The sequence below is a fragment of the Colletotrichum jinshuiense genome, chromosome 1 (assembly GCF_051148585.1).
Source record: "Colletotrichum jinshuiense chromosome 1, complete sequence".
NCBI lineage: Eukaryota > Fungi > Ascomycota > Sordariomycetes > Glomerellales > Glomerellaceae > Colletotrichum > Colletotrichum jinshuiense.
In genome coordinates this window covers 361,511-387,765 of record NC_139302.1, presented here as the reverse complement: position 1 = coordinate 387,765, position 26,255 = coordinate 361,511, and the positions used below count along the sequence as shown (strand labels likewise).

The following is a 26,255-nucleotide window of genomic DNA, read 5'->3' as shown; positions in this document are numbered from 1 at the left end:
AAAGGACTGACCTTCAACTCTGAACAAAAAGACCCTCTTCCACCGCCTTGATCTGCAGAGCCAGCAGGCGAGAGTATGAGCGGCACAAGGCGAGACTGCCGCCCATGTACCAGTACCCTGGGTGGCCGCTGCTTCGCCATATCTAGTTCAAGTTAGCGGCGAGATGTCAGTATAGAGTCGGTCGAGAACATACAGAATTGATTTCACCCTGCTCATCTAGGCCCCAGCAATCCTGGACCCGGTCGGCCACCTTGTCGCCCATGATCTTGCGCGTGCTCGACCGCATGCCGTCGTATCCTGTCGCCAGGACGACGATATCCGCCTCCAAGGTCGTGCCGTCGGCCAGAACAAGCCCGTTGGGCGCGAAACCCGCGATCCCCTCCGGGCTGTGGCGGACCTTGACCTTTCTCTCTGCAATGAGCTGACTGCAACCGACGTCGATGTAGTACCCTCCGCCGCGGGTGATGTACTTGCGGTAGATACCGCTGCCGTCGGGGCCGAAATCCAGCTTGAAGCCCGCCTCGGTCAGGCCGTCCAGCAACTCGCGGTCCACCGCCGTTATATACCCGATCATAGAAGCGTGGAGGGCAAACTGCACCGGAATGGGTATGCTCTGGGCGGCGACGTCGACGTCTTCGGTCGGGGGGCCGCCTTCGTCGTACATGCCCTTGTGCATCATCAACAAGCCCTTGCTCGCCGTGACAACGTAGGAGCCGCCTCGTTGGACCATTGTGACTTCCGCCGCGCCGCTCTCGTAGAAGTCCTGGCATATGTCGTGGCTGGAGTTGCCGGAACCCACGACGACGACGCTCTTGCTGGCGAGGTCTTTGACCAACGAGGCATCCTCATGCTGGCTGCCGTGGTAGACGACGCCCTTGAAGTCGTCTTGGTCCGGAAACACAGGGGTGATGGGGTCACCGGCCTGCCCTGTAGCCAGCACAACATTGCGGGGACGCAGGGTGCGGAGGGTTCCATCAGCCCTGCGGATATCAACACTCCAGGTCTTGCTCTGATCATCGTAGTTTACGGCCTCGATGTTGGTGCTTGTCCAGATGTTGAGTTCCATAATGGTCGCGTAAGATTCCAGCCAGTCGGCCAGCTTGTCCTTGGGCATCCACATGGGCCAGTCCGCGGGGAAGGGGATGAACGGCAGATGGCAGTACTGGATTGGGTCATGGGTCATAAGAGTCTGCGAGGGGGAAAGGTCAGTGTGATATAGTTTGATTATCAAGGGCCATGGACTCTTTACTGACTCTGTAACGCTTTCGCCAGCTGTCCCCCACGCGTTTGTTGCGGTCAATCAGCAAACTTGGAATGCCAAGGTGCCTTAATCGAACGCCTATATTGATACCAGCGTGGCCTTTATGAAGAGCGAATGCTATCAGTAGTGCACATATAGCTAACAGGGTAAGTGGAAACTCACCAGCTCCAATGACTAGCACGGCGGGGTCCTCGTCAAGGAACTCGCGTTGTCTCTCGCGTCTCTCTTTCCAGTTACCACCCTTGGGATCCACGTAACCTGTCGGTCGGTTGAGGCCTACGCTCGCTTCAAACCCCTTCATCTCCAAAAGAGTAAAGTTGATCATGAACGCTTTCCACGTGTCGTCCGGCTCCAGAGCCAACCTCACCATGCCCTTGCCGCGCCCAACGTTAGTTTCGAAGTCGAACATGCTCTCTACCCAGTGGACTGTGGGCGTCAAGTCCTTGAAGGACGGCTGGAAGGCTCCCTTCTCGCAGGACCTGATTCCGCCGAGGCGCGTGCGTGGCATGTTCTCCTTGAAGTATGCGGTAATCTTTTCGAGGCCATTGATTGTTCGGAAGTCCCAGGAGAGACCGAGCAAGTCGCGTATCCATCCATCTTGGCGGAAGACGGTCGAAAGGTCTATGCCTTGGGGTTCTGATAGCACCTTCTCGAACTCCGCTATCCATTCCTTTACAATCGCATGGGCATTTTCGGGCGTTTTTACTGTCGCTTCTCTGATGGTGGGAAGTTTGATGATGTGGTCATTATTGCTCATGCTGGGCCAAGGGGTTTGAAGACAGAGCCAGGGTGCCGAATTCAGATTATGTTTAGACGAGAGCAGTTTCTTGCGTTTACTTGTTCACTTGATGTGAAATTGACTGCGATGAAGCGTTAATGAAGTCACATGGGTCAAGGAGGAGGGGCGAGCATTCTCACCTACTGAGGTTTCTCCAACGGTCTCCTTCCACGTCCAGAGCTTCATGTAGAATCAGGATGATACTCGTTACCTACCCAAGGAGCAAAAGTTGGGGCAGTGCTGCGTTTTACGCGCCGTCAGTCAACGTACAACGGGCTTGGCCGAGACCGCTTACCCCTCATCGACATTCTGGCTTTTATATGCACATCGGTTCCACCAGTGACAGTTGGCTCGATTTAGCCGATTGCTTGAGGGAATTTGAGGTGGCTTGCTGCAAGACATATAGACTTGGCGTAAGACGGAGTTATCACGGCGATTATTGCCCGCCAGAGTTAGGTTGAGTGCCGAGAAATCTCACGGTGATAGCATACGAAATGATAAGTATGGATCTCAGAACCCCCTTGGTTATTCACTGCAGACTAAGGCCGAAGAATTTTGTTAGGTGTTATCTTATGCTGTGGGACTATTATAAGGGTCTGACGATAGTCACCCGATGACTTTTGTGACAAGCAGGAAGAATTATAGTTTCAATCGTTATACGCGGAAAAATCCTCTGGTTACACGCGTAATGTCAACAAACCGCCCAAGGCATCTCCTAGACGGCCAATATTCTCTTATTATCCAGTAATGACTGCTAAAGAGCTTGGAGAATTGCTAGCGAACTGGAGTTTGGTTGCATCAGCCACGTCTACCGCATCGGCTTTGAAACGATCGGCCGGCCGGCCGACCCGGCATGGCTACATTATCGGAAACGCAATACTCCTCGTGGTTTATTTGCGGCGCAAGCTCAGCAAAGATCATTGATTGCCATATACCCACAATTAGAAATGAAGACGACATGGTTGTGCGGATTCGGTATGTTGGTGTTTGTGATAGCGACGCAAATCAATCTCATCCGGCCCACCTCTAGAATCCGACTGGCTCCGGGCCAAGTGAATGTCTGGAAAAAGGAAAGATTCCAGCGCAATTTCGACAGTGCGGAACCCAAAGTCATGGGCCATGAAGCCACAGGAGTTGTCGCCTCCGTCGGTGCCGCAGCCACGTCGGGCCAAGGTTGGCGATAACGTTATAATCGAGCCTGGATTGCCCTGCCAACGCTGCAAGAACTGCAAAGACGGCTTTTACAACTTCTTCCCGGATATGAAGATCACGGCAGACCTGTCAGACTCCCAAGGGGCCCTTTCCAAGTATTTCGTCGTCCCCGAGGACTTTGTCTACAAGGTCCCTGACGCGTGACCTTGGTTGACATCTTGGAGAAGAAACTAGGGTTCGCGAAGTCGTTCATGAATCGCGAGACCTTTCTTGTGAGTACACAATCCACCAGCGAAGGAAGTGCAGCTCGGCTATTGTAGACAATCAGAATTTGGGGGAAGTGGATGCGGGCATCAAAACTTGAAAATCCCAAGCCCCAGGCCCCAATGCTCGTTTTGTCCGAAAGAAAAGTGTAGGGTGGGAGAATGCTTTCGATACGAGTCTGGAGACTATGGACTGGCACTGTCACTCATTACACAGGATCAGGACAAGCCAAAGGCCCTGTTGTCTAGTGCGACTTCCTTCAAGACAGCCACTTTGGCTTGAGAAAAACTGCAAATGGAGATAGTAAATCTTATCGAGAGTGTAAGGGGTTAGATCGGGATCACCTGTCCTATTCAATGCCGAATCGAGCTTCCTATTCTAAAGATCTATCCAGAACCTTGTCAAAGGTGCCGATAATCGATGTCAGTAACTACTTTTATTTGTTGATTTTGTTCGCCCTGTATTTATCATTTGTCTGTCTTTCCCAGGTGCAGAAATACAAAAATAAAACAGGACAGCCTTCAATTGATACAAGTAGCTGAAGCATTTACCAGGATGGCGGCAGAATATCAGACAGCAACTCGTTTTCACCTTCTGCTTTCACCTCAAAGTGTCCCCAAAGTCTTGCCGATTGTTGCTCTGGTCCGAGCCCTCAAGAGATCTTCTTGATCTAAGCATAGGCTTCAATGTTTCTCTACATCATTGGCTGGGTCCTTTACTCAAGGAGAGAACCCATTTGGAACTCTTCACACAATTCCTTAACGTTGATGACCCTAAGTTGTCACCATTCGTTAGTCATCTTCAACCCACCAACGTATGACGTTTTAGTCAGTAATCTCTTGGCAATCTGGTAAAATCTCTGGCGCTTAGCTATTCCTCTTTATGCCCAAAATTTTAATACTATACCAGACCCTGCCGAACACAAAAATTCCGAGTTTATTAACGGCTCTCTCGCCTCCTACATGTTATGTCTTTCTGCCTATTTCATTATTTCTTTCAGGTCTGTGATTCTTCGTAAAAATAACTTTTGTGGATCAGTGAAACTATATCTTTCGAAGGTGTCGTGGAGACTAATCTTTGACTAAAGAAAAGAAGGTATGGCTTCGTAGGCTGCGTCGGCAATCTCGCCCTAGCCGCCAAGAACTATGAGGTTGAGGCCGCCGGCACGGCCCGTTTCCTGGATAATTATGTGTGAGAGATATGGTAGGTTGCTTATCGTCATGCCGATTACGGCCCTGTCGCCTGTTGAGAGATTGCTCCACGGACACGAATATGCTTTTAGAGAAGTGATATATCCGACGCGCCACGAGGAACTGCCAGTAAAGGATCTTGCGATCCTTGGCCAACTTGCCGCTGAGCGTTGGGTAGGTCACAAATTCCAAAGAGTGGCGGAGGAAGCCATAATAGTGTGGGTGTGATTGCAACCTTCGGCGACGTCAATAACTAGTGGCCTAGTGAGTTTTGACGGAGTAACATCTTGGCGTGACTAGGGGGTGCTTGCATTCACAGTTTGTGGTTGGGCAATGACTATACCTATTCAACTCCGTTATAATCCCGACAGGCGAATGGACATCCCAGTGATGCTACCTTCTTTAACAGTACATTCCGAAGGTCAGGAAAACTTCACGAAGATTCGCCTCAGATTCGCATCGGGGGCTACACCAGATAGTCTCTGCTTGCCAGCTTCCTGCGCATTTGTGTCTTCATGGCGGTCTCGACTAGATTTTGCAGACTGCTTTCACATCTTTCATTGACACTGTTGGCAGCGAATTTAGAGAAAGGTAAATTTTATGCATTTGCATACATAAAATATCTTTGGTATGCAGAAGATCGTATGGTGACGGTTAGCATCCAGCGCTAGCTACGCTTAGGCATGCCGTCCTACTGTCTTGCTAAGGTTTCAAATCATTTGGTAATTCGAAAAACTATGGTAGCTTACATGTGAACTGCGCTGCTGATAGCAAGCCGTCGTCAATTTGTACTTGGTCGCCATGAGCTTGTGAGACACTTTTCCGTCGTTGAATGAAACCCCAAGGTTGGACAATTGAGAGAGACACTATGTTTCCAATTCCAAGTCTTACCCATAAATCGATCAGGTATCCACCAAAGCAACAAAAGAGACACCCCCGTCACTTCGTGTGGCCCAGGCTTCCGAACAGCTGCTGGCGAAGGAGCCAGGCAGAAGACGGGCCCCGGTGCAAATCCGGGCTGGCTCCCCGGCGATGTTGCCTTGAATTGCTTTGTTCTCGTCTTTGTGTCCAGGGCTCCCCCTCACCACCCCCTGGGACTGCGCTAATGCAAGGTTAAATGAGGATTGGGGGGACCTTTGGCCGCCACGGCTGGAAGGCCCTGATTTGATTGCTGGAATGCTTGACAGAAGGAAATCGCGTCGTGAGCTGGCTGCTTGTGATTGATTGCGCCGCTTTCTTATCTCGGAACTGGGCTGAGCTTAGCAAACTTCTTTGTTTGTCTCTAGGCGGCAGAACATCCCCCTTTCTGATGACTGCTGATGCGACGACCAGTTCTTTTTTCCCCTTTTACTCCCACAGTTGCCAAAATCGCGAGTTTATGAAATAGAATTGACATTTTGATGCCTCCGCTCCTCTGAACCGAGGCACTTTGCATATTCCGCCTACTTTTTCTTCCTTTCCGACAGCCCCGTGTCCATCCCGAGCCCGCCGCCTAATACAATTGACCCAACGCGAACACCCTGTGCGCCGCACCCAAAACCTCGGTTCCCGCCAAGACATCGACAATGCTTCCCTTCTCGAACCAGCGCCGTTATTCCCAAGATGACTCGGGAGAAATCGACCCTGAGTCAAACCAACTCATTCCTACGCGGAAGCGCCGGCACCGCGTTCGCGTCCAAGGCCGACTCGCCGTTGTTCGCAGCGTGTCCACTGTGAATCTGCGGCCCGCGGCGTCAGTGCCCCCAGCGCTGCCATCCCCGGTCGGCACGAGCGGGACAACCACACCCGCGACACCGAAGTTCGAGTCAGGCGTTGCTGGGAGCACGGTAGCCCCGGTGCGGAGGAGAAGGAGCTTCGACGATGGCAGCAGCGGTACAGAGGAGGAAGACGATGTAAAAGAGACTGCTGTGAGGGATCGTCAGTTTAGGGGGTACGGGATCGGGGGCGCAGGGAATATCAGTGAGTTGAAATCGCTATTTGCTGTTTTTGCTCGGCCCGCTGACGGGGTTTTGCACCCCCAGGACGGCCGACTGAGGTTTACGGACCGGCGAAATCTAGCTCTTCGGTATCGAAGTTTTCCATATTCAACTCCTCCGGGTCATCAGACGAACCCGATAAAAGGCCATGGAGCATCAGAGATCTGTTTGGGAGAACAGGGGATCGCAAGGGCAAGGGAGTCGATGCGCAATGACTTGAACCAAACTCTTCTTCGTATTACGCCTAACGGGGATCGCTGCAGTTGCAGCATTGCTTTCTGGATGGACACGGCACGGCATAATTTGGCGTTTTGGGGGGCTGCGAAAATAATCAGCATCGAAAACTAAACGGCAAACACTCATATTGGTAGGCATAGCCTAAGACATGTCAGTAGGGAGATTGAGCGCAAATGTGCTCTGCCTGGCCTGCTTTTTACAAAGTCATGCTGACCAGCAGCATTGGATGGTTTCCTCTCATGTGCTTACCGTACCGCGCGCGATATCTTGCGATAGCAACCGGGGGGTAATGACCGGTCGGTCCTACGGTTATGGCTGGCCGTTGGGCTCACGTTGAGGATTTTCCGTCGTGTGCCCGCCACTCCCCCCACCCGCTGCTGTTCAACGGCGTAACTCGTAACTCTGTCTCTTGGCTTCCATATGATATTCTTGGCGATTTCAAGACAGGCTGTTGTAATCTGTATACCTGGCTTCGTTTACTGTGCCTAGGGACATTGCATCAAATATTCATGCTGGCTGGAAGCAGTTTTGACCGCTTAAATCATTGGCTAAAATAAACAAGCTAGATGGCCGCTAAGGTATCCATCTCTTACGGGGATGTAAGCTTACGTGTGTATGCAGTCTTGCAGGATGGCAACTCGGCAGCCCGCCTTCACACCATTCTGCATTTCAGTCTTCCATGCCAACCTCTGCGCGTCTCAATATGGGCATAATTCGCAGAGAGGAACCGCGCGCTAAGCCCTGAATTCAATTCAAGTTTAGACTGGGAAAGGCCAAAACAAGAAAAGAAAAAAAAGTGAAGCTACCGAAGCCAACCCACACGTTCCCTCTGGACTGACCCATTTCAAACAGCGATGAATATGGAGCCTGTCAACTGGTACAAAATTTCTTAGTCGAGGTACCTGAAGCTGAGCAGTCCGACCATAATGAGAGAGTTATCGGCAACTTTCCCGTTGTTAGGCCGTCGCCGGAACGCAGATGCCGCGAGGCTCGACGAAAGTCCACTATCTTGCGTAATTGACAGCTACCAGTGCTAGCTCCATTTGCGATCTTCCTAGTATCATCCTTTTAGACCTCGCGCTGACGGGCTGAAAATAAGCTGCAAGGACCATAATCCTACACAATTTCTCTTTGGTGTCTTTGTGTTGGCATGATGATGATTGCGTAGCGAAACCAATAACAATTGATACCGCCCGCGATACTTCAGGACAGTTTGGTGACCGCTCAATCAAACTCGCTTTTCACTCCAGGCTCCTTGTGTGTGTGTCATTATACGCTGGCTACTTTAGGTCTTAGGTTGGTTGAAATATTCACATGTTGTGTTCTCATTAAGCACTCGTATAAAATCGATACGCGCTGCCGATCAACTAAAATAATGTCAGTCTTTGTTTGCTAAGCTTCTACACCCTCGTCCATCTTGAGGTCTTCCTTTTTCTTCTTCCAGCAGACGCCTTAAACATCAATCCATCGAAGATATTACGGGCCAAACAATGTTGATATCAGAAGACTCTGTAACGAAGCCTGCCCAGGCTACAGCCAACGGCGGTGTCAGCGATGGCAGCAAGAAGCGCCCCTATCTCCTCTTTTGTGCAGCACCTGCCAGCGGGCACACCTACCCGCTCTTACAGATTGCAGCTGAGATGATATCGCGAGGATTCGAAGGCACCTTCATCGCCGGCGAAGAGTTCCGCCCGCAGATCAAGCGCATGGGCGCTGAATACGTTCCAATACCCATGGTGCTTTCCGAGGAGCTGGTTAAGGAGCGCATTAAAATTCCTCCCGGCATGCCTCGCCTCATGTGGGATCTCAGCAATCTTTTCATCAAACCAGTGCCTGCACTCTTCCACGTTGCAATGGACACCCTCGAGAAGATCCGCGAGGTGCGTCCTAATCAACAGGTCATCATTGTCCACGAAACGTTCTTTATGGGCTTCGCCCCGATGATGCTCGGCGCACCTTTGCCCAAAGGCTATACCACGAGGCCAGCAGTCATTGACATCAATATTGCTCCTGTTGTGGTTACGAGCATAGACACAGCGCCGTTCGGCCCTGGATTACCACCGGACTCGACTGAGTCCGGCCGTGCGCGAAACAGACTCCTCAACGAAATGTTCTTTAGTCCATTCGGCCCATTCGGCGGGGCAGCGAAAGAGTACAACGAAACGGTTGGCGCACTTGGAACAACCAAAGAAACTTCGCCTGCGTTGTTCGCAGCATGGCAAACGAGTTACGATGTCACGTTGCAGATGTGCTCGCCCAGCCTCGAGTACCCCAGATCAGACCACCCAAAAGCCATCAAGTATGCCGGATGTCTTCCGCCCAAGCCGATCGATCCGAATTACAAGTATCCGGAATGGTGGAGCGAGATCACCGCTGGTGACAAGCGGATTGTTGGAGTTACACAGGGCACTGTTGCGGTCGACTACATGGACCTTATCATCCCCACGCTCCAAGGCTTGGCCCACCGCAACGATATCATCGTTGTCGCCATCCTGGGAGTCAAGGGCGCAGAATTGCCGCAGGAGGTCAAGATCCCTTCCAATGCGAGAGTTGTCGATTTTCTGTCCTATGACGCCCTGCTACAGCATGCGGATGTGTGGGTTCTGAACGCTGGATACGGTGGCTTCTTACACGGCATCGTCAACGGCGTTCCCATGGTTCTTGGCGGTGATACTGAAGACAAGCCTGAGATTTCCATGCGTGGCGAGTGGGCCGGCGTGGCGTATAACCTCAAGACTGGACGACCGACCCCGCAACAGGTAGCTGTGGGCATTGAAGATGTACTTACCAATGACAACTATAAGAAGAGCGTGTTGAAGATTCAGAAGGAGAACGAGGACTTGAAGGCTCTTGACTTTATTGAAGAGCACATCTGGGCATACGCGGACTCTGCATAGATGACGGAAGAAACGTGTACTGTACCTTAGTTACCATGATATAACAGACGTGCATACTATTTTCTCTGAAAATCACTCAATTCATGTTGTAGTAAACTCGAAATCTGGTTATAAAGGAAGCTTTATTGACATTATGTATTACATGATTATTAGTCTTGTTTTCGTTGTAGAAAAAGAAAGAGTTGAGTTTGCACAAAAGAAACCAGCGTGTAAGTTTCATAGAAAGAAAAAACAGTCGTGTTGTATTAGCAGTTTAGGCGGCGACATTTACTGTCGCAATGCCAAACAGCTTCAGGTTCAGGCAAGCTGCAATGCCATTGCCTGTCAATGATAGGTTCAAACACTCGGAAGCGATGCCGTTCGACAATGTTCCAAGGCTGGCGGCACAAGTCAGGAGGTTTATTGGATCGATGGTCACAGTTAGGCCTGTGGTTACATCTACTCCCAGGTTTAGACAAGGCTGAGGCACGCTTGAGATACACTGTTGCGCCAGTTGATTCTGGACGCATTGAGCGTACGATTCCACCTGCTGTCCAAGGAGAGCGCCCACTGCGCCAAGGACGCCAGATAAGGTGCAGCCCAAGCCACCAAGAAGGTTATTGACAGTCTGGCCCAGAGCAGTGACGGTAAGGCCTACCTGACATAGGTTGACGTTGGCGCTGATTTGGGCAGTGGAAAGCTGGATATCCAACAGAGCCCCACAAGCTGTAGGTGCTTGAGGACAGACCAGCGTGCTAGAAGGGCATAAAACTGCATTCCCTGATGCTATAACTGTCTGGTTGATCGGAAGATTTGTGGCTGCTTCCAAGCAGTTGAGGACGGACAAGCCACCTTTGCTGACACTACTGGCAGAGGCGCATGCGGTAACGGCATTGAGATTTGTAAGTGATCCAAACAAACCAAGGTCTCCGACACAAGTGTTGACTTGGGCCTGTGTAATCGCGGCACCGTTCGAAAGTACTGCACATGTGGTTGGGAGGCGTGTAAGACATTTGGATGCCAGCGCACTCCGGATACATTGTGTGTGATCGAAGCCTAGGAGACTAGCGATGAGGCCTGGATTAAGACAATCAGAAACACCAGGAATGTTGTAGTTGTTACCCAGAGCAATTGCACATGCTACGAGATACTCCTGGGGCCATTGAAACAACAATATAGCTGTGAGAGATCTGCAAGCGGGTGGTAGAGAACTTGTGGCGACCGTGGCTGGTAAGCAGATTCCTTTGGCCACAGCAGTCGAAGTTGGTGATGGGATACATCCCGACGGTGTAACCGTGACTGTGGAGACACGTATTGCCGTCTCCTGCAGGACTGTGCTGCCTGTAGTTATGGTCCGAGTTCCAGTGAAGGTGCCAGTGACTCCCGTAACCACAGTGGTATATAACGTGCTGGTTGTAGATGGTATCGCCGTTTCCAATAGCACCGTACTGCCGGTGGTTACAGTCTGAGTACCAGTGAAGGTGCCAGTGACGCCTGTCATAATTGTGGTATATAAAGTGCTTGTTGTAGATGGTATTGCCGTCTGGAGGAGGACGGTGCCCACACTTCCAGTAATTGGGAGCGTAGTGGCTTGTGTTCCTGCAAATGTCCCAGTAACCCCTGTAGGAATAGTAACATAGGAGATAATAGGAAGAGCCGTCTCTGCGAAGACAGTGCCCACACTTCCAGTGACCGACAATGTTGTGAGCTGTGTGCCGGCGAATGTCCCAGTAACTCCAGTAGGGATAGTGATGTAAGAGATTTCTGGAAGCGCTGTCTGAAGCACCACAGTTCCAATGCTTAGTCCTGCTCCCGTGGTTGGCAGGGTGATTGTTTGGGTACCCGTAAAGGTGCCGGTGACACCAGTAACAATGGTTGTGTAAGAAAGAGGTGGCGGAATAGCTGTCTGTAGCACAACGGTGCCAAGCGTTCCGCTGGCTGGCAAGGTGATGATCTGAGTGCCAGTGAACGTGTCTGTAACTCCTGTAACAATGGTCGTGTATGCTGTTGATGGCAGAATTGCAGTCTGAAGGGCTACTGTCCCAAGGCCGTCGGTTCCGGTGCCAGGCAAAGTAGTTGTCTGTGTTCCAGTGAAGGTGTCAACCACACCGGTCACAATTGTAGTGTATGAAGTAGCAGGTGTAACTGCTGTCTGAATGACCACAGTTGCGATTCCATTACTATCAGGTGGGAAAGTTGTTGTCAAAGGTCCAATAAAGGTGCCGGGGGTTCCGGTGATCAAAGTGGTATATAAAACCGGGCTTGTGTTTGGAAGAGGAGTCTGGATAATCACAGTCGCGAGGCCGTCAGAGCCAGCAGCCAGAGTGGTGGTCTGAGCCCCGATGAAGGTTCCTCCTGGAATACCAGTGAGCAAAGTTGTATATGAAGTGGGGACCGGCGTCAAGAGAGAAGTTTGGACGATCACAGTCGCAACGCCGTCGGAGCCAACAGGTAACGTAGTTGTTTGAGCTCCAACAAAGGTTGCCCCAAGAATGCCTGTGACCAAAGTGGTATAAGACGTAGGGCTTGCCGTTGGTAATGCTGTCTGGATAAGAACAGTAGCGACACCGTCAGGACCAGCAGGCAGGGTAGTAGTCTCGGAACCAATAAATGTGCCTGGAATTCCTGTAACAACAGTAAAATAGGAGGCAGTGCTCTGTGTAGGCAGGGCTGTTTGAATAACAACTGTAGCAACGCCATCAGGCCCAACAGGCAACGTAGTTGTTTGTGTGCCAAGGAAGGTGCCTGAGATTCCTGTGACCACTGTAGTGTAGGATGTCGGGCTTGCTGTAGGCAAGGCTGTCTGTATAAGGACGGTTGCAACACCTTCAGGCCCAGCAGGCAGCGTAGTTGTTTGCGTGCCAAGGAAGGTACCTAAGATTCCAGTTACCATAGTGGTGTACGAAATAGGGCTCTCTGCCGGCAGGGCAGTTTGTATGAAAACGGTGATGACACCATCAGGTCCAGCTGGCAGCGTCATAGTCTGAGATCCAACGAATGTGCCTGGGATTCCGGTGACTACAGTAGTGTACGAAATAGGACTTTCAGTTGGCAAAGCTGTCTGAATAAGAACAGTAGCAGTCCCGTCAGGCCCAACAGGTAGTGTAATAGTCTGTGTGCCAAGGAAGGTGCCTGAGATTCCTGTGATAACAGTATTGTAGGAAGTCGGACTTGCTGTAGGCAAGGCTGTCTGTATAAGGACGGTTGCAACACCTTCAGATCCGGCAGGCAGTGTAGTTGTCTGGGCCCCAACAAATGTGCCTAGAATTCCTGTGACAACAGTGGTATAAGAGGTCGGGTTCTCTGTTGGCAAAGCCGTCTGTATAATTACAGTAGCAATACCGTCAGATCCAGCGGTTAAGGTTGTAGTTTGTGTGCCAATGAAGGTGCCTGGTGTCCCTGTGATCATAGTAGTGTAGGAAGTGGGGCTCCCTATTGATAAAGCTGTCTGGATGATCACAGTGATAACGCCATCCGGCCCAGCAGGCAACATGGTTGTTTGAGTGCCAAGTAAGGTAGCCCCAGTAACTCCAGTAAATACAGTGGTATATGAAGTAGGACTCTCCGTTGGCAAAGCCGTCTGAACGATTACAGTAGCAATGCCGTCAGATCCAACAGGTAGTGTAGTTGTTTGTGTGCCAAGGAAGGTGCCTAGTACTCCTGTGACAACAGTAGTATAGGAAGTTGGGCTCTCTGTTGGCAAGGCTGTCTGGATAAGGATGGTGGCAGTGCCGTCAGGCCCAGCAGGCAAGGTTGTCGTCTGGAATCCAGTAAAGGTTCCTCCTGGGATTCCTGTAACTAAGGTGGTATACAAAGTAGGGCTCTCTGTTGGCAAAGCCGTCTGTATGATTACGGTAGCAACGCCATCTAGCCCAACAGGTAAGGTTGTAGTCTGGGCTCCAATAAACGTTGCTGGTGTTCCTGTGACTATAGTAGTATAGGAAGTCGGGCTCTCTATAGGCAAGGCCGTCTGTATAACAACGGTAGCAACACCATCTGGTCCAGCGGGCAAGGTTGTAGTTTGTGTGCCAATGAAGGTACCTGTAACTCCACTTACTATAGTGATGTATAACAAAGTGCTTTCAGTTGGGAGAGCCGTCTGAATGATTACAGTTGCAACGCCGTCAGGGCCAGCGGGTAAGGTTGTTGTCTGTGTGCCAGTAAAGGTTCCTCCTGGGATTCCTGTGATTAAAGTGGAGTAGGAAACAGGGCTCTCAGTAGGTAGAGCCGTCTGGATAAGAACAGTTGTAAGACCATCTGGCCCAGCAGATAATGTAGTTGTTTGAGTACCAACGAACGTTCCAGGAACTCCAGTAACGATAGTGGTGTATAAGGTAGGGTTTTCTGTCGGCAGGGCAGTTTGTATGACAACAGTGATGACACCATCAGGTCCAACCGGCAGCGTAGTGGTTTGAGATCCAACAATGGTTTTCCCTGGAATACCTGTGACCAGAGTGGTGTAAGACGTAGGGCTTGCTGTTGGTAATGCTGTCTGGATAAGGACAGTAGCAACGCCGTCAGGGCCAGCAGGCAAGGTTGTTGTCTGTATGCCAATAAAGGTTCCACCTAGGATTCCTGTGACCAAAGTAGTGTAGGAAACCGGGCTTTCAGTTGGCAAAGCTGTCTGAATAATGACACTGGCAATACCGTTAGAGCCAACAGGCAATGTAGTTGTTTGATTGCCAGCAAATGTAGCTCCAGGAACTCCAGTTACTATAGTGGTATAGGAAGTAGGGCTTTCTGTCGGCAGGGCCGTCTGTATAATCACAGTAGCAATACCGTCAGACCCAACAGGTAGTGTAGTTGTTTGTATGCCAAGGAAGGTGCCTGAGACTCCTGTGGCCACTGTAGTGTAGGAAGTAGGGCTTGCCGTAGGCAAGGCTGTCTGGATAAGGACGGTTGCAACACCGTCAGTCCCAACAGGGAGTGTAGTCGTTTGTATGCCGATGAAGGTTCCTAGTATTCCTGTAGCTAAGGTAGTATAGAATATTGGGCTTTCAGTAGGCACAGCAGTTTGAATAAGGACCGTTGCAATGCCGTTAGGTCCGGCAAGCAATGTGGTTGTTTGAATGCCAAAGAATGTAGCGCCAGGAACTCCAGTAACCACAGTGGTATAAGAAGTAGGGCTTTCGATAGGTACAGCTGTTTGCATAATGACAGTACCAACACCATCTAGCCCAGCAGGTAAGGTTGTTAGTTGAGTGCCAATGAACGTGCCTGGAATTCCTGTGACCACAGTAGTATAGGAGATAGGGCTTTCTGTTGGTATGGTAGTTTGAACAACTACAGTTGCAACTCCATCAGGGCCGACAGGCAATGTGGTTGTTTGGGTTCCAGCGAAGGTTCCAGAAACTCCTGTAAATACAGTAGTGTAGAATGTAGGGCTTTCTGTTGACAGGGCTGTTTGAATAAGCACAGTTACAACGCCATCAGGGCCAGCAGGTAAGGTTGTCGTTTGAGTGCCGAGGAAGGTTCCAGGAACTTCAGTAACTAAAGTGGTGTATGAAGTAGGACTCTCTGTCAGCAAGGCCGTTTGTATAATCACAGTAACAACACCATCTGGCCCAGCGGGCAGGGTTGTTGTTTGTATACCAGTAAAGGCTCCTCCAAAGATTCCTGTCACTATAGTGGTATGGGCTGTAGGAATTTCTGTTGGCAAAGCCGTCTGTATGATTACAGTAGCAATGCCGTCTAGCCCAACGGGCAAGGTTGTTGTTTGTGTGCCAATGAAGGTAGCGCCAGGAACTCCAGTAACTATAGTGGTATAGGAAGTAGGACTTGATGTAGGCAAGACTGTTTGAATAAGGACAGTAGCAACACCATCAGGGCCAGCAGGCAAGGTTGTAGTCTGAAAACCAGTGAATGTTGCCCCGGGAACTCCAGTAACTACAGTAGTGTAGGATGTCGGGCTTTCAGATGTCAAAGCCGTCTGGATAACAACTGTCGCAACACCATCTGGCCCAATAGGTAACGTTGTTGTTTGCGTGCCAATAAAAGTAGCGCTAGGAACCCCTGTAACTATAGTGGTATATGAAGTCAGGCTCTCTATAGGCAAGGCTGTTTGGATAAAGACAGTTGCAACGCCATCAGAGCCAGCGGGCAAGGTAGTGGTCTGAGAATCAATAAATGTGCCTATGATTCCTGTAACAATAGTGGTATAGGAAGTCAGACTTTCTGTAGGCAAGGCTGTTTGAATAACGACAGTAGCAGTACCATCTGGTCCAGCGGGCAAGGTTGTTGTTTGTGTGCCAATAAATGTTCCTCCTGGGATTCCTGTCACTATTGTGGTATAGAATGTAGGGCTCTCTGTTGGCAAAGCCGTCTGAATAAGAACAGTGGCAATGCCGTCGGGCCCAGCAGGTAGTGTAGTTGTTTGAGTGCCAACGAAGGTGCCTGGAACTCCGGTCACAACCGTTTTGAATGAAACGGAAGCACTCTCACTGGGTATGGCTGTAGAAATCTGAATGATGACCGTTCCAATGCTGCCAGGGACTGTTGGCAATATAATGCTTGTGGCATCAACTGGTCCTTCTGTGGTGATTGTTTTGAAAGAAACACCGCCCGGACTTGTCGATGTTGGCTCTGAAACGATGACAGAGACAACTCCGTCAAGTCCAGTAGTCGTCGCAGTGGTTGGAGAGGCTCCGGTTCCGACAACTGTTGTGAAAATCGTAGTTGGTACAAAGGACGATGTTGGTGGGTTCAATACGATGACCGAAACATTCCCATCTGGGCCTGTGACGATAGAGGTCGTGGGAATCGTTCCATTTCCAATAGCTGTAGTGAACACGGTACTGATGGGGGCAACAGAGCTCTGGCCCGAACTCGTCGGCTCGAATAAAATGACAGTGACAACCCCATCCGGACCGGTCATCGTAGTTGCCGCTGGCAACGAGTCTGTTCCGGGAATTGTGGTGAATACAGTGATTGGATTGGTGCGTGTCTGTATAGGTGTCTCGACAATGACGGATACGATTCCGTCCGGACCAGTTACGGTGGTGGTTGTCAAACTAAGTCCAGTACCTGGAATACTGGTAAATACTGTCGAAGGGGTGACCGGGAGCGGATCGGTTGTAACCGCAGTCGGGAGTTGAATGAATACTGTGCCAGGCAAGCCAGAAGCGGCAGGCGTTAAAGTTTGGAACAATGTGACCGAGCCGTCATATCCAGTTGTGACTGTGATGTATGAGATTACGGGTTGCGTGACAGTATTCGAGCCAGTTGGTATTTGGACAATGACAGTACCGACATTGTCTGTTCCCACAGTGGATATGGTGGTCGTGGCAGTGGCCGATCCGTCATAGCCGGATGTAAGAGTGGTGTAAGAAACCGCACTTGCAGAATCAGGCAAAGAGGGGACCAGAATAACTGTTGCACCAGGTTCTCCTGAAGGGCCAGGAGGCAGCGTCGTAGTCAGTATAACCGAACCATCATACGTGCTGGTCAAAGCTGCGATGGGAGTAGCGAAAGAAGAGATAGAACTTGGAACCCAAACGACAGTTGCACCAGGCTCCCCAGAAGGTCCAATGGGCAAAGTGGTAGTGAGAGTAATTGAGCCATCGTATGTGCTAGTCAGCACATTAGGGAATGCTTCTGTCGAACTCGGAACCAGAATGACTGTAGCACCAGGCTCGCTGGATGGTCCGACAGGAAGTGTAGTTGTCAAAGTGATAGAACCATCGTAGGTACTAGTGAGAATGGGGACACCTGAAGCCACGGTCGAGCTAGGTACTAACACGACTGTTGAACCAGGCTCACCGGATGGGCCAGCAGGAAGAGTCGTTGTAATTGTGACTGATCCACCGTATGTACTGGTGAGTGTAGGAATGCTAAGGGCTACAGTTGAACTAGGAACCAGAATGACTGTAGCACCAGGTTCTCCAGATGGGCCAGGTAGAAGTGTTTTTGTGAGTGTGACTGATCCTTCGTATGTACTGGTAAGAACGTTAGGAAGTCCTGGTGCAGCCGTCGAGCTAGGCACAAATACAATAGTCGATCCAGGCTCACCAGACGGACCCGGAGCAAGGGTGGTTGTCAAAGTAACTGATCCATCGTACGTGCTAGTGATGATATTAGGCAGTCCTAGTGCAGTTGTGGAGCTAGGCACCAAGACGACTGTCGAACCAGGTCCACCAGATGAACCAGGTGGGAGAGTAGTCGTGAGAGTGATAGGCCCATCATACGTGCTGGTTAGGGCAGGTACGCCAGAAGTAGCTGTAGAGCTGGGAACCAGCACGACTGTAGAACCAGGCTCGCCAGAGGGACCAGGTGGTAATGTAGTTGTCAAAGTGATAGAACCGTCGTATGTACTGGTGACAGCTGGGCCACTAGGGGCTGCAGTTGAACTAGGAACTAACACGATTGTTGAACCAGGCTCACCAGATGGACCAGGTAGAAGAGTAGTCGTGAGAGTGATAGACCCATCATAAGCGCTGGTCAGTACAGGTACACCAGGAGTAGCTGTCGAGCTAGGAACCAGAATGACTGTAGATCCAGGCTCTCCAGACGGGCCAGGCGGAAGGATGCTTGTCAAAGTAACAGATCCATCGTAGGTGCTGGTGAGAGCAGGGATAGCAGGAGCGGTTGTAAAGCTAGGAACTAAGACAACTGTTGAACCAGGCTCACCAGAAGGACCAGGTGGAAGGGTTGTTGTAATTGTAACTGATCCATCGTACGTACTTGTGAGAGCAGGAATAGGAGCTGCTGTAGAGCTGGGAACCAACACAACTGTAGAGCCAGGCTCTCCAGACGTTCCAGGCGGGAGAGTTGTTGTGAGAGTAACTGATCCGTCGTAAGTGCTGGTAGCAACATTAGAAAGTCCTGCTACAGCTGTCGAACTAGGAACCAGAATTATAGTTGAGTCAGGTTCTCCAGATGGGCTTGTAGGTAGGGTTGTCGCAATAGTAACAGAACCACCGTAAGTACTGGCGTCAGTAGAGACATCTGGCTCAGCCGTTAAGCTAGGTACCAAGATAATAGTTGAGCCAGGCTCGCCAGAAGGCCCAGCTGGGAGTGTTGTTGTGCGTGTAACTGATCCATCATACGTGCTTGTTAAGGCAGGAATGTCAGAGCCGGCTGTTGAGCTTGGAACTAAAACTACAGTTGAACCGGGTTCGCCAGATGAACCAGCCAAGAGCGTTGTTGTAATTGTAACTGATCCATCGTACGTGGTTGTGAGGATATTGGAAAGTCCCGATGCAGCTGCTGAGCTAGATACAAGCACGACAGTAGAGCCAGGCTCTCCAGACGGGCCGGGAAGAAGGGTATTTGTTAAAGTAACAGAACCTTCATACGTACTGGTGAAAGTGAGGACGCCAGGAGCGGCTGTGGAGCTGGGAACCAATACAACTGTCGAACCAGGCTCGCCAGATGGTCCAGTCGGCAGGGTTGTGGTAATAGTAACAGAACCATCGTATGTGCTCGTGAGGATATTGGGAATGCCTGCTGCAGCTGTTGAGCTAGGAACAAGCACAATTGTTGAACTAGGCTCGCCTGATGGACCAGCTGGTAGCGTTATTGAGATTGTCATAGAACCATCATATGTGCTGGTAGCAATATTAGGAAGTCCTGGTGCAGCTGTTGAGCTAGGAACCAATACGATTGTAGTGCCAGGTTCTCCAGAAGAGCTAGCAGTAAGGGTTATTGTAATAGTAACAGACCCATCGTAAGTGCTGGTGTCAGCAGGGACACTAGGGGTAGCCGTTGAGCTAGGAACCAAAACTATTGTGGAACCAGACTCTCCAGACAGGCCAGGTGAGAGAGTTGTTGTGGCTGTAACTGATCCATCGTATGTACTGGTAATAGGAGGAACACCTAGAACGACTGTTGAACTAGGAACTAACACGATTGTTGACCCAGGCTCTCCAGACGGGCCAACTGGGAGCGTTGTGGTAATAGTAACAGACCCATCGTATGTGCTTGTATCAACAATTGGAACACCTTCTACAGCTGTCAAGCTTGGTACTAAAACAACCGTTGAGCCAGGCTCGCCAGAAGGGCCAGGTGCAAGAGTTGTTGTAATTGTCACCGACCCATCGTATGTGCTTGTGAGGATATTAGGAAATCCTGCTGCAGCCGTTGAACTAGGCACCAAAACAACTGCCGAACCAGGTTCGCCAGACAGGCCAGGCGGAAAAGTTGTAGTAATTGTGATTGATCCGTCGTATGTGCGTGTGCCTATAATCGGTGCAAGCGTTGAGCTAGACACTAAAACATTTGTTGACCCAGGCTCACCAGATAGGCCGAGAGGAAGGGTTGTCGTAGCAGTAGCAGAATCATCGTACGTACTGGTGAAAGCAGGGGCACTAGGAGCTCCTGTCGAGCTAGGAACCAAAACAGTAGTTGACCCTGGTTCGCCAGACGTACCCGGCGGCAGTGTGGTTGTTAATATGACAGAACCATCAAACGTACTTGTAGCGGCTGGAATACCAGCAGCAGTGGTTGAGCTAGGTACCAATACAATTGTCGAACCAGGCTCGCCAGATAAGCTAGGTGGAAGGGTTGTAGTAATAGTAACAGACCCGTCATACGTGCTAGTAACAACAGGAAGTCCTGGTGTCACTGTTGAGCTAGGAACCAATATGATTGTAGACCCAGGCTCTCCAGATGGCCCAGGCGGGAGAGTTGTTGTTAAAGTAACTGAACCATCATACGCACTGGTGACAGCAGGAACAGGAGCTGTCGTGGAGCCAGGAAACAACACGACTGTTGATCCAGGCTCGCCAGATGGACCCGCTGGTAGAGTCGTTGTGATCGTCACTGATCCGTCGTACGTACTAGTGACAGCAGGAATAGGAGCTGCCGTGGAGCCGGGAACCAACACAACTGTAGAGACAGGCTCTCCAGACGGTCCAGGCGGGAGAGTTGTTGTTAAAATGACTAAACCATCATACGTACTGGTACCAGCAGGGAGGCCAGGATCTGCTGTAGAGCTGGGAATTAGAACAACTGTTGAACCAGGCTCATCAGACGGGCCAAGCGGAATGGTTGTAGTAATTGTGACTGATCCGTCGTATAAGCTGGTGATGACAGGGGCACTAGAAGCAGCAGTTGAATTAGGAACTAGAATAACAGTTAAGCCAGGCTCTCCAGGCGGGCCGGGTGAGAGAGTTGTTGTAATTGTCACTGATCCGTCATATGTGCTGGTGATAGCAGTGACACCAGGAGCAGCTGTTGAGGTAGGCACCAAGACGATTATAGAGCCAGGTTCGCCCGAGGGGCCAGGCGGAAGGGTTGTGGTAACTGTGACTGATCCGCTGTATGTGCTTATGCCTACAATCGGTACAGGCGCTGAGCTAGGCACGAAAACGATTGTTGGCCCAGGCTCACCAGATAGGCTGGGGGGAAGGGTTGTTGTGATTGTCACCGATCCGTCGTATATACTAGTGATATCAGGAATGCCAGGGGCTGCTATAGAGCTGGGTATCAACACCACTATTGATCCAGGCTCGCCAGAAGGGCCTGATGGAAGGGTTGTTGTCAAGGTGATAGAACCGCCGTAAGTGCTGGTGGCAACATTAGGAAGCCCTGATGCCGCTGTAGAGCTGGGAACTAGAATAACTGTCGATTCAGGCTCGCCAGACAGGCCTGATGGAAGGGTTGTAGTAATTATCACTGATCCATCGTATGTACTGGTGACAGCAGGGATGCCAGGAGCTACTGTCGAACTAGGAACCAACACAACTGTGGAGCCAGGTTCTCCAGACAGGCCAGGTGGAAGAGTTGTTGTAATTTTCACTAATCCATCGTACGTACTAGTGACAGTAGGAGCACCAGGAGCTGCTGTAGAGCTTGGAATTAGAATGACTGTCGATCCAGGCTCGCCAGACGGTCCAGGTGGAAGGGTTGTTGTAATTGTCACAGAACCATCGTAGGTGCTGGTGACAGCAGGGATACCAGGGGCGGCTGTAAAGCTAGGAACTAAGACAACTGTTGAACCAGGCTCTCCAGACAGGCCAGGTGGGAGGGTTGTAGTGAGCATCACTGATCCGTCGTATGTACTTGTTGCGATATTCGGGGCTCCAGGCGCAGCTGTTGAGCCAGGCACCAGAACGACTGTCAACCCAGGCTCGCCAGATGGGCCGGGAGGGAGAATAGTTGTTAGGGTGACAGAACCGTCGTAAGTGCTGGTAGCAATATTAGGCAACCCCGCTGTAGCCGTCGAGCTGGGAATCAACACAATTGTTGAACCTAGCTCTCCAGATGGGCCTGGTGGAAGGGTTGTTGTAACTGACACCGATCCATCGTACGTACTAGTGACAACAGGGATGCTAGGAGCTGTTGTAGAGCTAGGAGCTGCTGTAGAGCTAGGGGCTGCTGTAGAACTGAGAACCAACACAACTGTAGAACCAGGTTCTCCAAATGGTCCGGGCAGCAGCGTTGTTGTCAAAGTGACAGAACCATCGTAAGTGCTGGTAGCAATATTAGGAAGTCCTACAACAGCTGTCGAACTAGGAACTAGAATAACAGTTGAGCCAGGCTCTCCAGACGGGCCGGGTTGAAGAGTTGTCGTAAGCGTAACGGAACCATCATAAGTGCTAGTAGCAATATTAGGCAGTCCTGCTGTAACTGTTGAGCTTGGAATTAGAGCAACTGTCGATCCGGGCTCTCCATATGGGCCAGGTGGGAGCGTCGTTGTCAAAGTGACAGAACCGCCGTAAATGCTAGTGGCAACATTGGGAAGTCCTGCGGCAGCAGTCGAGCTGGGAACTAGAACAACTGTTGAACTAGGCTGTCCAGATGGGCCGGGCGGAAGAGTCGTTGTCAAGGTGACAGAACCATCGTAAGTGCTGGTAACAACGTTGGAAAGTCCTGGCGCAGCCGACGAGCTGGGAACTAAGATAACCGTGGCGCCCGGCTCGCCCGATGGCCCGGCCGGAAGCGTGGTGGTAACAGTAACCGATCCAGCATACGTTCTGGTGAGAGCATCGGGGACACTGGGAGCAGGAGCACCAGTGCCCGTAGCGCTAGGAACAAGAACAATGACGGTTGTGGGATCGTTCAGATTCGCCGGCGCAACAGTAGTGGTCAACGGGACCGCACCACTGTAAGTGGATATCACAGTGGCAATAGGGCTGTTGCCAGCCGTTGAGAACGCCGCAGTACTGGGGATCAGGACGACAATTGTGCCAGGGTCGCCAGGATTTGAGGGTGAAGCGATGGCCGTTGACACAGTGGACCCTGAATATGTTGATGTAACCGTAATAAGGTTGGGGAACGGGGTCTGGACCACCACAATTCCAGGGCTACCAGCAGTGGGCTGCACGGTTACAGTGGTCAGGATCGATCCGGTGTATCCGATTGTGATTGTTACTAGGATAGCTCCGACAAGTGTCGTGGGGTCTGGCGCGCCGGGAGCCGTAAAAAGGGACGAAGGGATTTGGACTAGAACCATTCCCACTGTATTAGTTCCTGTGGGCAACAGGATGTTTGTTAGTGCAGAGGAGCCAGAGAATGCGCTTGTCACCGTTGTGAAGGACACTCCGGCAGGTAAGCTGAGCGAAGCATCGGGTGCATTCGAGACAGGGGGTGCTACGTTAGTAGGTGTCAAGATAACGATGGTTCCGACTGTGTTAGTGCCAGTTGGTTGAACTGTAAATGTCGAAGGTTCTAATCCGTCGAAGCCAGACTGGACGGTTGTAAATCCAGGCGCAGGAACTTGCGCGGTGTCCGTTGCGCCAGGAGCCACTGTCGGTGTAAATACCACAACTGTACCAATAGACTGTTCTGCCAAGGGAGCCAAACTCGAGATCGAAGAAACTGAACCAGCGTAGCCGGTTGAAATTGTGACGATTTGACCGGGGAAAACCGCAGCACTTGAAGCTTGAGAAGAGTCGGTTCCGGCAGAAGGGACATTGCTTTGGCCAACATTCGGATCCGTATTAGTGACTGGAGAGGCCGCCGGGGTTGCAGCAGGGTTTATAATTGAAGTGTCTCCATTGAAGCCTACAGGTAACTGCTCGACGATGGTTGCAACTGGGTTGTCTCCGACGGATGGCAGCGTCAATGTCACCGGATCTGTGCCACTGTAATCACCTCTAATGGTGACAAGCAGAGCAGACAGAACAGCTGGTTCGGTCGTCGCTGGATCAGCGCCACCTAAGCCTGAAGCTACGATGATGGTTCCGAGCTGCGAAACCAAAGCATCACTTTCTAGAGGCAGAGTCACTGTCGCGCCGTCGCCGCCAATCGGCAGTGCAGCAAGCGTTCTGAAAAGCACTGGTCGAACAATCGCTGAAGGAGTTTGGATGATGATGGTTCCCAGCGTGGGGCTACCAGCCGGCAAGACTGTGAGAGTGACCGGGAGAGATCCAGTGTTGCCTCCCGTAGTGATTGTGGTGTATGGGCCTGTAAATGGAGTAACAGCAGGCTGGATAATGACTATGCCCGCCCCACCAGTCTCGGATGGAGGAATGGTGATCGTCAACGGTGTTAAGCCGCTATTTCCATCGGCTGTGATCGTTCTGAAGGGTCCTGTGAATGCCGCAGGATCCAGAGTCTGAACAAGAACAGTATACAAGCTGTCAGTAGCGTCAACTTGCGGGGGGATTGTGACCGTTGCGGGACTGTCACCCTGACCTCCTCCAACGCTGACGGTGGTGAATGGGCCAGTAGCGGGACCGTTGAAGCCGTCAGTTGTTTGCACAATGACTGTGCCCGTGCTTCCTTCTGGAGCTGGAATGGTAAGTACAGTTGGAGATGCTCCGGCAATATTTATCGTCCTAAAGACGCCAGGAAGTACCTGGCGAGGAGTTTGGATAAGTACGGCACCAACAGATCCGGAGGTGGGGAGAATTGTAAAAGTTCCCGTCTCGCCATTGCCCATGCCGGCGACGGTAATAGTTGTGAATGTTTCGATGAAGGCGCCATTACCTCCAGGAGTCTGGATGATTTGCAGAACGCCGTCGTTGCCAGCAGTTTGTAGATCAGCCCTATCATCAGGTAGAGTGATCGCAGCGGGTACTACTCCAGCGTTTCCTAAAACGGTAATCACATTTTGAGGGCCAGTGACAGTAATCGAATAGGTGTCAAAAGTCTGCACAAAGACCGTACCAGCAGTTCCTGAAGGATCAACAACTGTGAGATTCCTAGGCACGCCTTCAGCTCCGCCAATGGTGATGGTGCTGTATGGCCCACTAGACGTCTGCAGGTTGTCTCCAGAGCCAGGGAAAGTCGAGGCGATCGTCACAGGAATCGAAGCCGGGCTAGGGCCCGGGATGTCGCCGCTGGTCGTGGGTCCTGTGGACGCGAAAGGGGTGTAAACTAAATAGGTCCCAATGCCACCAGGGCCCGAAGGGAATATGGTAATGGTGCTCGCGACAGACCCGTCGTGTCCACCCCTCGTAATCGTCACATAGGCATTGGGGATAGACGAAATCCTGTCGATGATTCTGATACAGTCAGCGCGACTAGCGCAGACTACGCCAGAAGTTGTGGGGAGTAACTCACCTTGTCACCTGGGAGTTCAAAGTACCCAGCCTGTCGATTTCGGTGACTAGAAGCATCGGCGCATTGGTGATGGTGAGTGTCACATCATTATCCAGAACCAGAACAGTGTTGACCGGTAGGAAAGCGCTGATGTAGATGGGTTGTCGCACAATGAACTGGACCTGCTGGATTTCGACGGATGTGATACCGGCAGCACAAACAGGTTCTTTTGGCAACTGCGGAAGTCCATTTGCGCACAAGAATTGGCTGGCGGCAGCCAAGAGGCGCAGTGTCGTGGTGAACTTCATGTCGAAAAACTGCTACGTGTTTCCAGCACGATAATCTTAAGACCGTCCAAGACACCAGGTCTGGAAGACGAGCAGCAGCAAGCTCGCCCTTCGGTCTGCGTCGTCTTTTCGTAATCAGGAGCGATACTTATAGTTTCCTTTTCAATATGAAGAGTTGATTTGGTCTCGAGGAAGTTATAGTCGTTATCGATCATGCGCTGGCATCTCTCGGTGACTTGAGCACGGGGAGCGCCGTTGCAACAACGCGGGGAAGTGATAACAACGAGTAAAGTGTGAACGACTTGAAACAATAATACTTAAAAATGTTTAATCTGGCGATGATGTATCGATTGCATTTAACTGGGAAGGTCTGTTGCTCTTGTTGCAGTGAGACTGCGGCGTGTCTATCAAGCGGAATGGCTTGAGGTGGATGGAATGTCGTCGCTTTGCGGTAACTGGAAGGCTTCTCTTCAGTACTGATGCGTGCCAAGCTTAGTCAAAAATCTCCATGCGACTAGAAATCCGATTTGTCTCGTTGATAGTTCACAGGCGATGACGAAGAGGGAAAAGAGACAATATCAGAAACAGGAGAGGCTAGGGAACGGGGGGTGTGAGAAGACCGTGACGAAAATCCCACAGGGCCAGGCATCTCTCCTCGATGACATGGAATAGACCAGAACTACCATTTGAAAACAGGTATGATTTGTGCCTTCTTGGGCTCATGGTTCCCCCCCATGGTCACTGGTTCAGGTCAGTACAGCTCGTTCCGGCCAACGGTGTGAGATTGTTTGCTGACTTTTGCCCGAAG

The 26,255-nt window shown here is 51.0% G+C and overlaps 5 protein-coding genes across 5 annotated transcripts; 3 read left to right on the top strand and 2 right to left on the bottom strand.

The window, feature by feature from the left end:
- Positions 1-13: 13 nt before the first annotated feature.
- On the bottom strand, positions 14-2,018 carry EsH8_I_000095 (flavin-containing monooxygenase; the record flags this gene model as incomplete). Its single annotated transcript, XM_083267508.1, has 4 exons — positions 14-142; positions 194-1,189; positions 1,254-1,360; positions 1,424-2,018. 4 exons carry the CDS (start codon positions 2,016-2,018, stop codon positions 14-16), a joined length of 1,827 nt encoding a protein of 608 aa, XP_083117946.1.
- A 968-nt stretch (positions 2,019-2,986) lies between these two features.
- Positions 2,987-3,395, top strand: EsH8_I_000094 (uncharacterized protein; the record flags this gene model as incomplete). Its single annotated transcript, XM_083267507.1, has 2 exons — positions 2,987-3,014; positions 3,136-3,395. 2 exons carry the CDS (start codon positions 2,987-2,989, stop codon positions 3,393-3,395), a joined length of 288 nt encoding a protein of 95 aa, XP_083117945.1.
- Positions 3,396-6,210: 2,815 nt separating this feature from the next.
- On the top strand, positions 6,211-6,836 carry EsH8_I_000093 (uncharacterized protein; the record flags this gene model as incomplete). The annotated part of the gene is made up of 2 exons (XM_083267506.1): positions 6,211-6,604; positions 6,667-6,836. 2 exons carry the CDS (start codon positions 6,211-6,213, stop codon positions 6,834-6,836), a joined length of 564 nt encoding a protein of 187 aa, XP_083117944.1.
- A 1,512-nt stretch (positions 6,837-8,348) lies between these two features.
- EsH8_I_000092 (uncharacterized protein) lies at positions 8,349-9,755 on the top strand (the record flags this gene model as incomplete). Its single annotated transcript, XM_083267505.1, has 1 exon — positions 8,349-9,755. The coding sequence occupies one exon, from the start codon at positions 8,349-8,351 to the stop codon at positions 9,753-9,755; it is 1,407 nt and encodes a 468-aa protein (XP_083117943.1).
- Positions 9,756-22,039: 12,284 nt separating this feature from the next.
- EsH8_I_000091 (beta strand repeat-containing protein) lies at positions 22,040-25,468 on the bottom strand (the record flags this gene model as incomplete). Its single annotated transcript, XM_083267504.1, has 4 exons — positions 22,040-22,144; positions 22,255-23,132; positions 23,769-25,123; positions 25,182-25,468. 4 exons carry the CDS (start codon positions 25,466-25,468, stop codon positions 22,040-22,042), a joined length of 2,625 nt encoding a protein of 874 aa, XP_083117942.1.
- Positions 25,469-26,255: the final 787 nt, after the last annotated feature.